Here is a 17637-nt window from a genome sequence, read left to right as displayed (position 1 = left end):
ATAGAATGGATCTGCTATTCCAGTTTAAATTAAAAAAAATCATTTCAGTAGGCCTTTAAACATATGTTTCTTATTGCACTCAAAGAATAATTTTAGAACATTAAAATAAAATGGCATTAAATAAGATAGTAAGTATACTGGAAAACTGATCTTTTAGGAGTAAGTAAGCAAACAGGTTACAGAGGCTCCTAATTTGGCTGCTGACGTATGCAGTAACATATTGTGTCATTTCCCATTATTTTGTCAAAAGGATGAGGCACAATCGGTAGAACATTGATTATTCTTCTTCATGTTAATTTCTGGTTACTTTCTGTTTTAACATGTTCTATCTATGCATCTGTTAAAATGTAAAAAGTGCTTACGCTTCTGTTATTTGGATACTTTACATACGTTTTGGGTTATACGACAAATGTGAGTAACGATCCAATACCAAGTAGTTACAGGGTCATTCATTGGTCATACTTAAACTCCTCCTGCAGAGTTGCATTTCCAGAGTTTATTAACAATAACAAAAATGACCAAAAAAAACTGTGATGTATATTGATGTAATCATTGTAGTATCAACACAATACACCTCGTGTACTTGGTATCGTTAAAGTCGATATTTGTATGGATCTACCTATTTGTTTACATTCAGGAGCACTAGCTTGCTGTTAGCTGTTAGCTATTGTATCCTCCTATGGTGTGAAGTGAAACATGTATAGCTATTCCTCGTCTTGCAGGGATGATACTTTTAAAAAACGTAGTTTATTTGTCGCCATTGAGGCGAGGATTCGTGATTTAGAAGTAGCCTAAACACTGTAGAGGGACGTTAGCTGCTACCTAGCGAAGACTCTGCAGTGCATTGAGGAAGCTTCTGTTGGCTTGTCACTGTCAAATTTGCCGGGTATCAACATGCATTATTTCGATATAACGACAGTATTAAAAACTCTATCATTGGACAGAGTTCTATCATTTATATCAATATCGCCCAACCCAACATATTTTAAAACACCGCTTGCAGAGCGGCGCGCTTCAGTGTTTATAGCGTCACCTTTATCGTTAGTTTTGAGGCCAAAATACATTAATTCTCCCTTTTCTGTCTTTAGCCTGTTTTCGCTTGTAACTACTCTGTGTGTGTGTTGTCACATGCACATTGGCTCATATTACCAGCAATATCAACACGGTGCGCCATCATGCGCATGGAACAAAAAGTACTGGCATATTTCAAAGGCAGTGTAGTACGTTTTTTAATCCATTAGTATTGCGGTACTTTATTAGCATAGTTAGCACAGAAGTGCAACAACAGAACACCACATGTCGTTCCTTCAAATGATGACCTTCCAAGTCTTATTGCCGACATGTGACCAAATACTGTATGTTGTATGTACTAAATCGTTTTGAATCCTTGTAAATCCACAATAAATTCAAATTTAGGCATACAATTTATGTCTTTTAGACATTCTGCATTGAAAATGAACAGTTTAAATAAATCATTAGGGGTCAAAATTTATTTGACAATAATGCCTGACTGTAACTATACATATATAAACATACTGACCTTTGGCTGTCTTAAAGTGGACATGTTCGGACAGCGGGCCTACTCCTTTGGCATTCTTAGCCTGGATACGGAAGTAATACATCGTGTCAAGGTTCAGGTCAACAACCTGATGGGTCAGCCGGTCGCCACTGATGGTCTCTATCACCCAGTCGTCTATTGGCATGTTCTTGTCCAAAGTATAGTACAGGATGTAACCTGCAGGTATGCATGAAATATTAGCAATAATAGATAACAGTTGCTACACTTCAAAAACAAACTATCTATGTCAGGGGCGTGCATTTCCATTAATATCCACCATTGTGATATTTCTATTTCACTTTGTGAACAGGATCACACCACTCCAATGTGATTATATACTGTACTGTTGTATACATTTACAGATACAACAGTGCCTTGACTTATGAGTTTAATTGATTCCGTGACAGAGCTTATAAACTCAAATTACTTGTATGTTAAATAATTTGTTTTTTATTGAAGTAAACTGAAATGCTATTAACGTGTAATGTGCCACCCCAAAAACACCAGATATTGTTTTTGTTTTTTTCCATGTTTTAGTATTTTAAAAAAAGGCTTATAGATAACGCATCCATCCTTCCATCAATTTTTTACCCTTTGTCTCTCTCAGGGTTACGGGAGTCTTATATCAAAAACATTATTATGTTTTAAGGGCTGCAACAATCGATGCATTTTATTAGAAAATAGCTTCAATTTATATTCTGTTGCGTCAATTAATAATAATTCAATTAACAAAAATACAAGCTTTAAATACGCGGAAATAGTTTCTACACAATCTAAGATTTTGTTTTACTTCTTCAAAGACATGTTACATGTAAAAATGGGAGACAATAATTTGAGATACAAGTGAGTCCGGCGCTCCGTCACAGAACCAATTAAGCTCGTAAATTGAGGTACTACAATATCCACAAATCAACGTGTTCCTGTTACATTCCGCCTTTTAAAAAAAAAAGTTTGCTCTCTTTTGGTTAATTATGTTTGAACGTAATACTGGCCAATGAAAGCTATCTGCGGGCCATAAATGTCACACACTTTTGACATCCCTGATGAATGCAAATAATATTGATGATACTTGAAACAGAACATTTTGACTTTTTCATAGTACAGTTTATATAACGTTGAATTGAATATGGAAGAATGTTTTTTTTTTAACACTCACCTGTTATCCGCCCATTCGCCTCCATCGGTGGTTGCCAGCTGATTAAAATGGCTCGGGGTCGTCCTTCTCTACTAATAACTGTCAAGTCTTTGGGAGCCGAGTTGGGAGCTGTCAATCAATCATACAGACATGGTTAAACCAAACAAAGGCAAAAACACACAACATTCCTATTAACTCAAAAGTTCTGTTGAACAGGATTACCTGTAGAGAGCGAACATGGAGAGGAGCATTTATCTGAACATATACTTTTTCAAGTACTGTCTACTTTACCAGACAGATAAGTACATTTACACATACAGTACACATACATGAGCCAAGCCCTCCTCTGGAGATCTTAAAGAGCTCAATATTGCATTTTCATCAGCATGGTGGTGCAGTGGTGAGTACTCGTGCCTCACAGCGCAAATGTCCTAAGTTAGGTACGTCTTTCTGTGTGGAGTTTGCATGTTCTTCCTGTGACTGCGTGGGTTCTCTCCGGCTTCCTCCCACCTCCAAAAACATGCACCTGGGGATAGGCTGATTGGCAACACTAAATTGGCCTTAGTGAGTGAATGTGAGTGTGAATGTTTGTCTGTCTATCTGTGTTGTTGGCAATGAGGTAGATATTTGTCCAGGATGCACCGCCCGCCCGCCCCTGCGACCCTGAGATGGACACGCGGTAGAAAATGGATAGATGGAGGGGTGATAATCGGCTATGAAGATTGAAAACATCCATGACAAGACTGCAAAAGCACTCTTTTGACCCAGTGAAAAGTGCAAAATTACATTATTGTAACCTTCTGTGTTTCCATTCCACCCTTTTTTTGTATTAATTTCGCTATTTGTCGATTCCTGTCTCCACAGAGCAATGAAGTACACAGGCAGCCATGTGTCATTTAGTTGAGCTTTTAAGCACAGCGGATGTTGCAGCAAGACGCCAGATTGTTACTGACTCCTTTCTAGCTTTGTCAAAAATATCGATGTTTCGATACCAAGTCTATATCAACATGCAAAAAATACATTGACACTTGGTTTTTCGGTGTCGTGAGTACAGAATACTTTATTTCAGTTCTCGGCATGTGAGCACTGAGTTAGCGCCAAATAAGAAAGCCTGCTGTCTTAAGAAAATGAGCCAGTGTTTCCCAAACATTTACTCATTAATGGAAGTCTATTTTGAATGCGGATATGGCACTTCTGCCCTCGCTCATAAAGAAATGATAATGGAAGTGTGTCAGTTTAGCCTTACTGAAGGTATGGCGTAACTCCGCTTCACAACACACCTCATAAGCACCTGGTTTGCCCGAGAGTAAGACGTAGGGGAAATGATCTTTGATGTACTTTAGCCTCTTTGTCGCTTCATTTAGAGCAGGGGTGTCAAACTCAAATACAGAGTGGGCCAACATTTAAAACTGAACAAAGCCGCGGAGCAAGGTTGAACAAATTAACCTTTTAATAGGGACCCAAACTAGTTTTGCATTGAATATTGAACAAGCAAGGCTTATATAACTTTATAGTGACATGCAAAATCGAGTTTCAAATAAAAATAATAATAATTTAAAAATACCAATGGCATATCAAATACAATTAAAAAAAAAATGTAATGCCTCTTTTCTATTTGCAGCCTTCTGAGGTAAATATCAACATTAATTTTTTCCACAGGCTAATAAATTTGAAAATAAAATAACAATGAATAAACCAACCATTCAGGACTTTAAACTGCTCAGTTTGCAACACACTGATCTAATCTGATGTGCCCAAGCCAGATACCTGCCATCTTTTCTTGGATGTTAGTTCATTAATGTCAGGGCTCAGGCTTTGAGCTGAGGCAACCTTCATTATCGAACAAAGATGTTCATCAGTCATTATATCTCGTAGTCCACCCGGACCACAGTCTTGGGGGCGTGCCTTAAAGGCACTGCCTTTAACGTCCTCTACGAGCTGTCGTCACGTCCGCTTTTCATCCATTCTAACAACGTGCCGGCCCAGTCACAAGATATGTGCGGCTTCTGTACGCACACACACAAGTGAATGCAACGCATACTTGATCAACAGCGATACAGGTTACACTGTGGGTGGCCGTATAAACAACTTTAACACTGTTAGAAATATACGCCACACTGTGAATCCACACCAAACAAGAATGACAAACACATTTCGGGAGAACATCCGCACTGTAACACAACATAAACACAACAGAACAAATACCCAGAACCCTTTGCAGCACTAACTCTTCCGGGACGCTACAAAATACCCCCCCCCCCCCCCCCCCCCCCACACACACACACCTTGTAGCGAAATGTGTTTGTCATTCTTGTTTGGTGTGGGTTGACAGTGTGGCGTATATTTCTAACAGTGTTAAAGTTGTTTATACGGCCACCCTCAGTGTAACCTGTATCGCTGTTGATCAAGTATGTGTTGCATTGACTTGTGTGTGCGTGCAGAAGCCGCACACATTATGTGACTGGACCAGCACTCGTTTGACTGGATGAAAAGCGGACGTGACGATTTTCGGGAGGGGCACTGAAATTTGGGAGTCTCCCGGGAGGGTTGGCAAGTATGAGAATTAGCGGTGAATGCGGTGTTAACGCGGCACCGCTGCTGTATATAATCGGCGGGCCAGTTCTAGTGTTAATTTGATATTGCCTCAAGGGCCAAGTGAAATTACACGGCGGGCCAATTTTGGCCCGCGGGCCAGAGTTTGACACCCATGATTTAGAGAGTAGAAGTACATATTGGCGTGGTGAAGTTGGTAGAGTGGCCGTGCCAGCAATCGGAGGGTTGCTGGTTACTGGGGTTCAATCCCTACCTTCTACCATCCTAGTCACGTCCGTTGTGTCCTTGGGCAAGACACTTCACCCTTGCTCCTGATGGGTGCTGGTTAGCGCCTTGCATGGCAGCTCCCGCCATCAGTGTGTGAATGTGTGTGTGAATGGGTGAATGTGGAAATACTGTCAAAGCTCTTTGAGTACCTTGAAGGTAGAAAAGCGCTATACAAGTATAACCCATTTATCATTAAAACTGAAAGTGAGGTGTATTTTGCATCATGCATTTATTCGGTGATTAGATGCAAACATTAACAAAAGTATTTTCCGCGGAAGCGAAAGCGGAGATCCGCCACCATTGCCATAGCATGCAGAAAACCTCCAGAAGGGTGCAACCTAACCTTTATCGCTTCTATAAGTGCTAAAAAAAACAGCTTTACAGATTTAAATAGTTTCACCAGGAAGGCAGTGTGGCCTGGGGGCCATTTGCTGAATGCAAATCTTTTCTTAAGGGCCTGTGGCACATTGTAGATACATAAGTATCAGTATTGACAACTACAATCCTGGTATCGTCACAACTCTACTCCTTAGTACTGCAAGAGCTGCATCATTTCCCAGTACCTCTCCAGTATTTATTGACTTTGTATAACAAATACAGTACGTATTATGATTTTTGTTCTTGCTTACTTTTTTAATAATAGTCTTCCAGCTTGCCTCATTTTCTCGTCTGAGACCTTTTCAAACAGCAGTTGCATTTTGTTGTAGTTCATCTAATTTTTTCAAGTTTCCCTTTTTATGCTTTGTAAGACATTTTGAACGATAATTTTTGTGTTGTACTCTGTAATTTTCCCAGGTACCTAGAGTGTTTTTGTCAAATTCTACATCAGTTCTCTGATCGGGGCCGGCTATACGTAAGTGCAAGAGGAAGCAGAGCCCCTTAAATAAATGTTTTAACCCCTCAAATCAAAATGTTAGAAGTTCAGAAAGTACATTTTAATATACCCACAAAATATATATATGACAAGTTGACAAAGTGATCCGCAGTAGCGTAGAAATCCGCTGAAAAAGGGAAACGCTACAACACTCTTATGATATAATCTTCTCTCTTCTCTGTCCCATGGTTGTCTTAGAGGCTCTGCAAGTCACGCACACACAAACACACACAGCCCTCCCCTAAGCGAGTGTCGATGAATTAAAAACGTAATGAAAAGTTGTCAGAAACAAAATCCAATCATATTACATTTCTTCTTGTAAATGGGTGGGACAAATTCAGAATATATCCAATCGCAGTTCTTTAATAGCATACAATATGACAGAGGGTGTGGGTAAGTGACAAAGGAGAGCCAATAAGATGTTTTTTATTGTGAGATTTGGTAGTTACATTTTTCACCGGCGGCACCAAAACAAAAAGGTGGGGATTTAGCGTGTTCTACATCGTGATATGTGAACACCTGGGAGAAAGTGAAAAGGACACAGAGCTACAGACTGTAGGTTGAAGCTGTGTGTATTTGCTGCTTCAGGTGTTCTGTCAAAATGAGCTATTTCGTCGAAAAAAATTATCAGTTGCTATTCCTCTTTAAACGTTATTGAAAACAAATATGGATTATTTGGGTCTATGTGAACTTCCCTACGCTGCAAGTGTCTACATGCTTACTGGTCAGAGAACACAATGACATTAATATAATCTAAAAGAACAGGGGGAACTGTTCACTCCTTGTTAGATGTCCACTACTTGATGTCCATACCCCCCCCACCCCCCATCCCCCTGATTGTAAATAATGTAAATAATTCAATGTGATTATCTTGTGTGATGACTGTATTATGATGATAGTATATATCAGACCTGGGCATTCTGCGGCCCGCGGGCCGCATCCGGCCCTTTGTGCGTCCCTGTCCGGCCCGCGTGAGGCCAATTATAAATTACAAAATAAATTTAAAAAAGTATCTATGTCGAGTGTGCAATACAACGGTGCTGCTTTTGTTTTGAAAATCGTTATTTGTATTTTTTCCGTATGGACGTATGCGTGTGCGTGATTGTGAGTGAATGTGAACAGCTGCAATCATTAATTACAAAATAAAGTTGAAAAAACATCTATGTCGTGCGCGCAATACAACTGTGCTGCTTTTATTTTGAAAAGTATTATTTATGGGCGTGTGTCCGTGTGTAACCTGCGAGTGAAGGTGCACACGCAGCGACAAGTGATGCACGGTTTACACCGAGACGCTAAAAAGAGAAAAGTTGATGAAGAATGGCGTGTTTCCAACAAGACATGAACTGCAAAGCAACGTCCCCTCTAAGGTGCGTGCCTGCGCAATTGCGCACTGCTCAAGCGTCCGCTGCGCGCAGCAAATATATGCCGCGCACCAAATCAAATCCCATCTGAATTCTAAACAAAATAAACATATTTATTCTATGTAATTTTGCAATGCAACTTTGAGTGACAGTGACAACAAGCGGCCCTAACGGTGTTCGTCAACACCGTTCATGTGAACACCGTTCAATTATTGTAACTTCTATCGAGATGCTTCGAGGACAGGAATTATATCGATCACTTTATTGAGCAAAACTGTTTATATTCGGACATAACCACACCAAAAACATGAGTAAAACACTTCTATCTCGAAAAACTAGTCATTTTCTGCCGTACAAACCAGGCCAAAACCAACTTGTCATCTGTCACCAACACGCATAGCACTAAACCACTGGTGCGTTTATGGCCACACAAAAAGTCGGACAACTCAAACACCACACAAAGTTACACTATGACTCCTCAGTCATACGTGTGCTTATTTTACTGTCATTTATTATTAATGTTAATTTATTTATATTAGTCATGGAATGCTGTTACACACACTATGTTGAAGTATTACTATTATTATTAATTATTATTATTATTTATCTTACGGTATATATCAAAAATAATATTGAGCAAAATTTAATTGAAATATTGTCGATGTGGCCCTCCAGCAGTGCTCGGGTTGCTCATGCGGCCCCCGGTAAAAATTAATTGCCCACCCCTGGTATATATGATAGTATATATCTGTATCATGAATCAATTTAAGTGGACCCCGACTTAAACAAGTTGAAAAACTTATTCGGGTGTTACCATTTAGTGGTCAATTGTACGGAATATGTACTTCACTGTGCAACCTACTAATAAAAGTCTCAATCAATCAATCAAAAAAGATGGTACAGTAAAACACAACTTGAAAAAAAACATGTAGGCAGTGTTGTTAAGTTTCTCTGTGTAAATGAGTGGAGATTGCAGAAGCTTGGGTTAATAATAGATTCAGAGCTTTCCTTTAAAGCCCATATTGGCAAATTGTGTAAAATAATCAAGTTTAATCTCGCACATTTTCGTGCAACTCGAAATTAATGAATGTATTTGCATTCAATGATTTTCAACCACTACAACTATTGCCTTACCAGCTGGTCTCAGGCTGGTCAGAGTTACAAAAAAACCATTGGAAATCTTGTACAAACAAGCAATTAAGGTTATGGATAAAAAAAAACTAGGCACTATCATCACTGTGACATTGTAAAAAAAATACAGTATTTTAAACTGGTACAGTCTTCACACATTTGAAGACTTAAAATTGACCTATATAGTACTGCATGAATTGGCTCCAGATCCTCTGGCAGAGTTCATCAGCCAAAGAAACAGCCGTGAGCGTGTCACTCGAGGCTCTGTCAGAGGTGACTGTTATATTCCTCTGTGCAGGAGCACTTTCAGTAAGGAGTGCAAATGTGTGCAACTCAGTACCTGAGGAGGTTGAACTGGTCACAACTTACAAGGCTTTCACAATTTTTAAAAAAATGTGGCTTAATAACGCCTACAGCTCCCAACACTAAAAGATGAGCCTGTTTTGATGCTATGATAAACGTTATGTTGTGATGTTGTATTTTATTTTTTATCATATCGTATATATATATTGTGTGCTTTTTTTTCTTTTTCTCTCTCTTTCTTTTCTTTTTCTGTTAAATTGTACATTTTACTGCCTTTTTTACATCATGGCTAGGGGACTACAGATGAAAACTGGCCTTCTGGCTAATTCTGGCTTCAACCATGTGTAGTCATGTGTTTTATAAAATTGCATTGTCCCCTTTGAAATAAACTAATCTTAATCTTAATCTTTAAGGCATGATTCAACTGGCCTGATGGTAGACTAGTTTGAAAAGAATGTTTTTGTATTATTATTATTATTATAAGACTACTGTACTTTTCGGTTTTGTAAATATTGACTATTGTGTGTGAAGTCCTACTAAAGGTTACATTTGGTTGAAGAATTAGGCCATCAAGTTACGATAAATGTTGTGATGGTTGGTAAAATGTAAATGAAGGATACTTTTTCATTTATTTTACTTTTATTTTTTAGTTTCCCCCCTGCGAGATTGCCACCTTATTGTGGTTAAGAGCTACCAGAAGGAGCTTAGTCTTAAGGTGGGACACCCAAGTTGTACAAGTGTGAAGGTAGAGGCCTGACGAACTGCAATCTTTATCTCCAGGTTGGGGTTGGACACATAGGTCCTGATTTACTAAAGGTTTGCGTGTGTTAAAACATGTGCAAACTTGATGACACACGCACAGCTATTTCTACTAAACGTGTGCAAAGTGGATTATGTTTCTTAAGTGAGCAAAACAAGGCGTGCAATCTATTTTGTCTGTCTTCATTAAAATGCAAAATATACGCTGATCATCAAAGCGCCCACAAATCTGAGAAGAGGAAATGCGGTCGACCTAATGGGCCCCCCTGGAATGCAGGGATGAAAGGAGCATCTTGCCGTGTCTTCCTTGCGATGTCTTCAGGTCTACTGTAAGTTGAATTTCACGGTTGACCAACTTCTTGATTTATGGTCACAACATTCTACTATACAGGAGCAATGGATGATTTATAATCTAGCATTAATTTGTTACAAACTCTAGCATAGAGTTGTACGGTATACCCGTACTAACAAAGTACCATGGGGCTAATTAATTAAAAACGGCTCTTTACTGTCTTTAAAAAATACCGGAAATGTTTTTTTCATCCGCATGCTGCTGTGCGGCGGTGACATTGCTGAGCCGAGGCATACGATGTTGAGTGTGTCAGTGCACAAACACACAAATCGCATACAAGCAGAAACAGAGTGGGGAGGAAGAATGGGAAAAAACAGCAATTCTACTGATTAATAAAGGTATTTTGGTATATTGGAATATTCCACACTGTACAATATTACAGTTTAACTGTTTTTACTACAGCTCGAAAGAGAGACGTGGAACCCCCCACCCCCCGCAGACCGACCACCTGCAGGGGGATCCATGAGAGTCCCCAGCTTGGCGCCTGTTTGTTGGAGTCATCCCCGGTGAACGCGAGGGTTAATTCCCTGCACCTCCTTTGCGCGTATGCGCCAAATGGCCTTTTTGGGGACCCTGGATGTTGTGGGACTGTCGTGGCTGACACGTCTCTTCAACATAGCGTGGAATTCTGGGGCGGTACCTCTGGATTGGCAGACTGGGGTGGTGGTCCTCCTTTTCAAGAAGGGGGACCAGAGGGTGTGTTCCAATTATAGAGGGATCACACTTGCCAGGGTGCTGGAAAGGAGAGTCCGGCTGTTAGTCGAGCCTCGGATTCAGGACGAACAATGTGGTTTTCGTCCTGGTCGTAGAACACTGGACCAGATTTATACCCTCGCTAAGGTACTGGAATGGGCATGGTAGTTTGCTCAACCAGTCCACATGTGTTTTGTGGATTTGTAAAAGGCCTTTGATCGTGTCCCTCACAGTGTCTTTTGGGGGGTGCTCCAGGAGTACGGGGTCCAGGGTCCTTTGCTACGGGCCATACAGTCCCTGTACAAGCGTAGCAGGAGTCTGGTTTGCATTGCCAGTAATAAGTCAGACATGTTCCTAGTGGACGCAGCCAGGGCTGCCCTTTTTCACCGGTCCTGTTCATTATCTTTATGGACATAATTTCTAGGCGCAGTCAGGGTGTGGAGGGTTTCCAGTTTGGTGGCAAGAGGATCGCATTCCTGCTTCTTGCAGATGATGTGGTCCTGTTGGCTTCATCGGGCTGGGACCTTCAGCGTTCACTGGGGCGGTTTGCAGCTGAGTGTGAAGCTGCTGGGATGAGCATCAGCACCTCTAAATTTAAGGCCAATGTTCTCAGTCGGAAAATGGTGGACAGCAGAATGGGAGAGATTCAGAGTAGAGCCGCTGCTCCTTCACGTCGAGAGGAGCAAGCTGAGATGGCTCGGGCATCTACCGTATTTTTCGGACTACAAGTCACAGTTTTTTTCATAGTTTGGCCGGGGGTGCGACTTATACTCAGGAGCGACTTATGTGTGAAATTATTAACACATTACCGTAAAATATCAAATAATATTATTTAGCTCATTCACGTAAGAGACTAGACGTATAAGATTTCATCGGATTTAGCGATTAGGAGTGACAGATTGTTTGGTAAACGTATAGCATGTTCTATATGTTATAGTTATTTGAATGACTCTTACCATAATATGTTACGTTAACATACCAGGCACGTTCTCAGTTGGTTATTTATGCCTCATATAACGTACACTTATTCAGCCTGTTGTTCACTATTCTTTATTTATTTTAAATTGCCTTTGAAATGTCTATTCTTGGTGTTGGGTTTTATGAAATAAATTTCCCCCCAAAAAATGCGACTTATACTCCAGTGTGCCTTATATATGTTTTTTTCCTTCTTTATTATGCATTTTCGGCCGGTGCGACTTATACTCCGGAGCGACTTATACTCCGGAGCGACTTATACTCCGAAAAATACGATACCATAGATGCCTCCTGGACGCCTCCCTGGTGAGGTGTTTCGGGCATTTCGAGCCGGGAGGAGACCTCGGGGCAGGCCTAGGACACGTTGGCCTGGGAACGCCTCGGTATCCCCCCTGTAGAACTAGAGGAGGTGGCGGGCACAGGTAAGTCTGGGCATCTCTGCTTAGACTGCTGCCCCTGCGACCCGGACTCGGATAAGCGGCGAAAAAATGGATGGATGGATGTTTTTACTATATTTCTTCAATTAATTTCATTTTTCACAATAGCAAAAATGCTGATAAGGCACCCAAAAAATATCACTATTTCAATCATTTTGTATGAAAATATGTTCTTTCTTTATTTCAAAGTACATTTTCAGAACTGCCAACATTTGGTGTTTGTGATCCAGGAGATTCTGAACTCAATGTAAGTGTGCACTGAATTGTAATATAATGTACATGTCATTTTTTATATAACATCTCTCAATGATGAACAGAGGTGATTAAAAAAAAGCCACCAAGTAAGCTGTGGTTGCTTTTTCAAGATTCTGATCAGACAAATAGTACATGACAGGGGAAATGTGCATTTTAACAAAATGTCTGTGTTACCGCGGACATGCGTTGTGTAATGTTCAACTGTCTGTGAAGCCATGAACATGTACAGGCTGAATCCAGACTGGTGGTTGGATGAGCATCAGGAAGGCAAGGAATTGGTGAGTGTTTGTGTGGTGAATATGAAGTAAAGGCAATCTGCCCAAATGGATAACATGCCATACAGTAACATTCTACACATTAAAATATCTTTGAATGACTTCTGCTTTGTTTCTTCTTCACTGACGCAAAATATCAATTAACCCCCTAACCCAAGATGGACCTTGGCAAAAACCTCCTAGTCTGTAGAGTACTTAAGTACAGTATGTGCTGCCATATCACGTCTCATCAGAAAAGGAGCATGGATGTTCAGAACATGCTCATTAGGCTTTAATCACTTATGCAGAAGCACAAAGATGGCATCGTGTTGGAATGAGGCCAATCACCCGAGCGCACTGCACTGACAAGTGAGTCACATTCACTTGTCAGCACTTATAAGAAGGTGACGCTTCACAGGGTTTAAGGGTCAAAACTTTTTCTTCCACATTTGCATTTATTCATATTTTATGAACGTGAACGCGGCCAAAAAAAACTCGATGTCAATAAAGTCCAACACTCGCAGTCAATGGTCCACATGCAAACTGTGGTCGGGGTCATAGGCGCCGACCTACATTTCTGCCAGTGGGTGCTCGGTGTGTGTGTATAAAAAAAATAAAATAGACGTTCAACAAAGTTAATATCCCATATGATTTGTGGCTTTATTATTTTGTAAAGCGGACCAAACTCGCCACAAAATTACCTACCTACAACAATAACTAATACCAACAACCAGATTGATTTTTCAAAAAATATTTTAAAGATTGAAAGTTGCCATCAATCCCACGTGGGTGCTCGCCACTGTCTAGGATCGGGGGTGAACGGAAGCAAAGCTTTTGCCTTCATTCCTGCATGGGTGTGGCGTTGTTGTGTTGTGTAATACAAGAACGCATGAATGTCCGTTGAGGGACTAAACATAATGTAAAAAAAACAAAGTTTTACAAGGAAGTAAGTGAGACGGAGGAGAACGCTCTGTTCCTCAGGTTCGGTATTTGATTCTGTGATAAGTGAGCATGATGTGGTAAGGAGGTAAGACAAAATCAGAGGGCGGGCTGGTTTGGATTGGCTTTGTCAGCAGGGCCACCCTAAAGTTAGGCTGCAAATAACGGTTATTTTAATAGTTCGAATATTCAGCAATAATTTGTTTTCTATTAGTCGACTAGTGAAATGATCTGCTGTACACATTTGAGTTTAAAGTTGAGTGCTCAACTTAAGTTAAAGTTAAAGTACCCATGATTGTCACACACACTAGGTGTGGTGAAATTTGTCCTCTGCATTTGACCCATCCCCTTGTTCACCCCCTGGGAGGTGAGGGAAGCAGTGGGCAGCAGCGGTGGCCACGCCCGGGAATCATTTTTGGTGATTTAACCCCCAATTCCAACCCTTGATGCTGAGTGCCAAGCAATGGTAATGGGTCCCATTTTTATAGTCTTTGGTATGACTCTGCCGGGGTTTGAACTCACAACCTACCGATCTCAGGGCTGACACTCTAACCACTACACCACTGAGTAGGCCACTGAGTAGGCCACTGAGTAGGTCTGCTGATATTTAGAACCAATGTAAACTCAATTATAACAAAATACGCATACTGAGAAACTAATGGCTTTACTTTATTACAGAAATTATAAAACCACATAAAAAAAAAAAAACAGACTTAAAGTTCAAATGCAAAAAAGGTTGTTTTATCCAGTAATGTTTTCTGCAATTAATTACCTAAAGTAACAAACGTGTAATTAATGTTTACACTCTGGCAATCTAGCAAATACAATTTGATTAAGCAAATCGTCCACAATAACCAATCTTTGTCGATTAATTTTATGATCGATGTTGTTGACTATGTTGACTAATTGTTGCAGCCCTTATAGTTAAAGTTAAGTTAAAGTACCAATGATAGTCACACAAACACACTAGGTGTGGTGAAATGTGTCCTCTGCATTTCACCAATCCCCTTGTTCACCCCCTGGGAGGTGAGGGGAGCAGCGAGCAGCAGCGGTGGCCGCGCCCGGGAATCATTTTGGTGATTTAACCCCCAATTCCAACCCTTGATGCTGAGTGCCAAGCAGGGAGGTAATGGGTCCCATTTTTATAGTCTTTGGTATGACTCGGCCGGGCTTTGAACTCACAACCTACCAATCTCACTCTAACCACAAAGCCAATGAGTAGATGGCGCTAAAGAGTAAGGTTCCACTTTTCAAAATGTGCAAACTGCTAGCTAATTGACAATGACATGCTACTGAATAGCATTAGCGATTTTACATGATTACATTTTTTTTTTTTAACGTACAATTTTTTGTGATAAAAATAAAATGTGTCATATTTAATGTTCTTCGAAAGAATAGGGAATTAACCGCATGAGATGCAGTAAAGTCAGTATTTTTTCTTTTGTTGTAAACGTTTGGTTTGCGTGCGTGCGTCCGTGCATGTGTGTGTGTGTGTGTGTTTGTCTGTGTGATTTTAAAACCAGTGGACCAGTGCAGGGACTGAGTGGGCTCTGTCCATCTGCTCACTCTGAATGTCAATGTATTCCAGCACACCCCGGGGGAGCAAGTGGGTTAATGCCGTTCACGCTTAATTGGGTGACAAATCCAACAAACATGATTGTAAACACGCTGAAAGGGATACCTTGACATTTTGGTGTGGGTCTGCTCTTGATTTTCATTGTTGTAGACAATTGTCATGTCGTTGCTGTAGGGTAGGGTACCTAACACTAAACCGATGGTTTCTGTTTTTCATCATTAGAGCTAATCACTTTTCAGGGACACACACAAGGAGATTTAAACACTTTACTAAATGAGATAACTGCATTTACTACCCTGATATTAAATACATATTAGTACTTTCATCGCCCTCTGTAACAGGTGGGTTCTTTCCACTTTTGTAACTTTCTTCTGCGTCTTCCTGAATTATGGTTTCTATCTTCTGGCCTTTAAGGAAAACTACACATTTTTTGGAATTTTTATGTACAATCATTATGTGAGAAAAAAAAACACACATTTTCCCTTTTCTGCTAATAAAAGCCGACTAACAATGCAGGTAATGGAGAGTCATCTACTTCGCCTACAAAGCCCACTGAAAAACAAGTGTGATATACGTGCTGTAATTATATATGTAATGTAGTAACAGGTACACTTAAGGTAACATGTAGTATTTACAGTAGTTTGGTCATTTTAAGCACAACTGGAACTTTTTTTCCCCGGGTTCATTGATTTTACTGATGCTATTTTTGTCAACAAAAACAATTACTACTAGTATAGATCCACAACATTGTATTTTTTAGCTTAAATGTACGGTGGATGAGCAACACGTTTTAGACGTTCAGTGCTAAGCAGATCCAGCAATAGGGAATCACTAAACCAAACCATCATGTAGCACTAAAGCTAAGTGCTAAACAAGAAATACCAAACACGTACAAAATAAAACATGTTGAGTGTGTCAGCGCGCACACGCACACAAATTGCATACAAGCAGAAACAGTGTGGAGAGGAAGAATGGCAAAAAAAACGGCAATTGTACTGATTAATAAAAAGGCTGAGGGGGAAGCACACTCAAGTATTTTGGCTTCAAAATTAACCATAAAGGTTCAGCTTTTAACTTGGAAGGGCCACGGAGTGCGGCTTTAAAGCATGCCTCGCCAGGGCTGGCAATACTATATTGCACTCAGATTTAGGTAGACTTTAAATAACAAGCATCCAGATCTTCACAATGAGTTTTAAAGAGCAAAAGGTAATAATGTAGTTAACTTACTCCCCTTCTGTGCAACATATAGATATGTAGACACGCACACAGCTGGTTGGCTCGTTGCCAATTAGCAGCGCAGTCAAAACCGCCCACCTACCGTAAACTAATGCACGTGAAAAGTGAACACATTTTATAACTAATTTCCACAATTTAATTTGTGTTTTATCTTTAACAATGTGTGTTGTAGGGTTGTACCCATACCAATATTTTGGTACCGGTACCAAAATGTATTTCGATACTTTTGATACTTTTCGATACTTTTCTAAATAAAGGGTACCCCAAAAATGGCATTTTTGGCTTTATTTTAACAAAAAATCTTACGGTACATTAAACATATGTTTCTTATTGCAATCGAATAAAATAGTGAACTTACTAGACACCTTGTCTTTTAGTAGTACGTAAGCAAACAAAGGCTCCTAATTTGGTTGCTGATGTATGCAGTAAAATATTGTGTCATTTCTCATTCTATCATTTGGTCAAAATTATAAAGGACAAGCTGTAAAAAAAATATTATTAATCTGTTTTAACACGTTCTATCTACACTTAAAATTAAAATGTAATAACCACTTATTCTTCTGTTGTTTGGATGCTTTACATTAGTTTTGGATGATACCACAAATTTAGGTATCGATTCGATACCGAGTAGTTATGGGATCATACATTGGTCATATTCAAAGTCCTCATGTATCCAGCGACATATTTCCTGAGTTTATAAACATAATATGAATTTTTTAAAAAGGAAAAAAGATTTTGTGACAATAAAAAATATAGATGTAATCATAGTAGTATCGACCAGACACTATTGTACTTAGTATCATTACAGTGGATGTCAGGCGTAGATCCACCTATGGCATTTGTTTACATTCAGGCACTCTAGCTTTTGTTAGCGGTGACGCCAGTGAACTGTTGTATCCTCCGACTGTGTGTAGTTAAGCATGTTTAGCTATTCCTCGTCCTGAAGGGATGATACTTGTAAAAAACTCACTTTATCTAT

At 39.9% G+C, this 17637-nt stretch overlaps 1 protein-coding gene across 1 annotated transcript in view; it reads right to left on the bottom strand.

Annotated features, from left to right (window-relative positions):
- dcc (DCC netrin 1 receptor) overlaps positions 1 to 17637 on the bottom strand; it is a 563221-nt gene that overhangs the window by 173001 nt on the left and 372583 nt on the right. Inside the window, exons 18-19 of the mRNA XM_062031404.1 lie at positions 2715 to 2822; positions 1541 to 1735 (exon numbers count right to left, since the gene is read on the bottom strand). Coding sequence (XP_061887388.1) covers positions 1541 to 1735; positions 2715 to 2822 — 303 coding nt within the window. The remainder of the gene's footprint in view (positions 1 to 1540; positions 1736 to 2714; positions 2823 to 17637) is intronic.

The sequence above is a fragment of the Entelurus aequoreus genome, linkage group LG21, assembly GCF_033978785.1.
Source record: "Entelurus aequoreus isolate RoL-2023_Sb linkage group LG21, RoL_Eaeq_v1.1, whole genome shotgun sequence".
Classification (NCBI taxonomy): Eukaryota; Metazoa; Chordata; class Actinopteri; order Syngnathiformes; family Syngnathidae; genus Entelurus; species Entelurus aequoreus.
The sequence above is the reverse complement of the archived record's forward strand: the minus strand, read 5'-3'. Positions and strand labels throughout refer to the sequence as shown.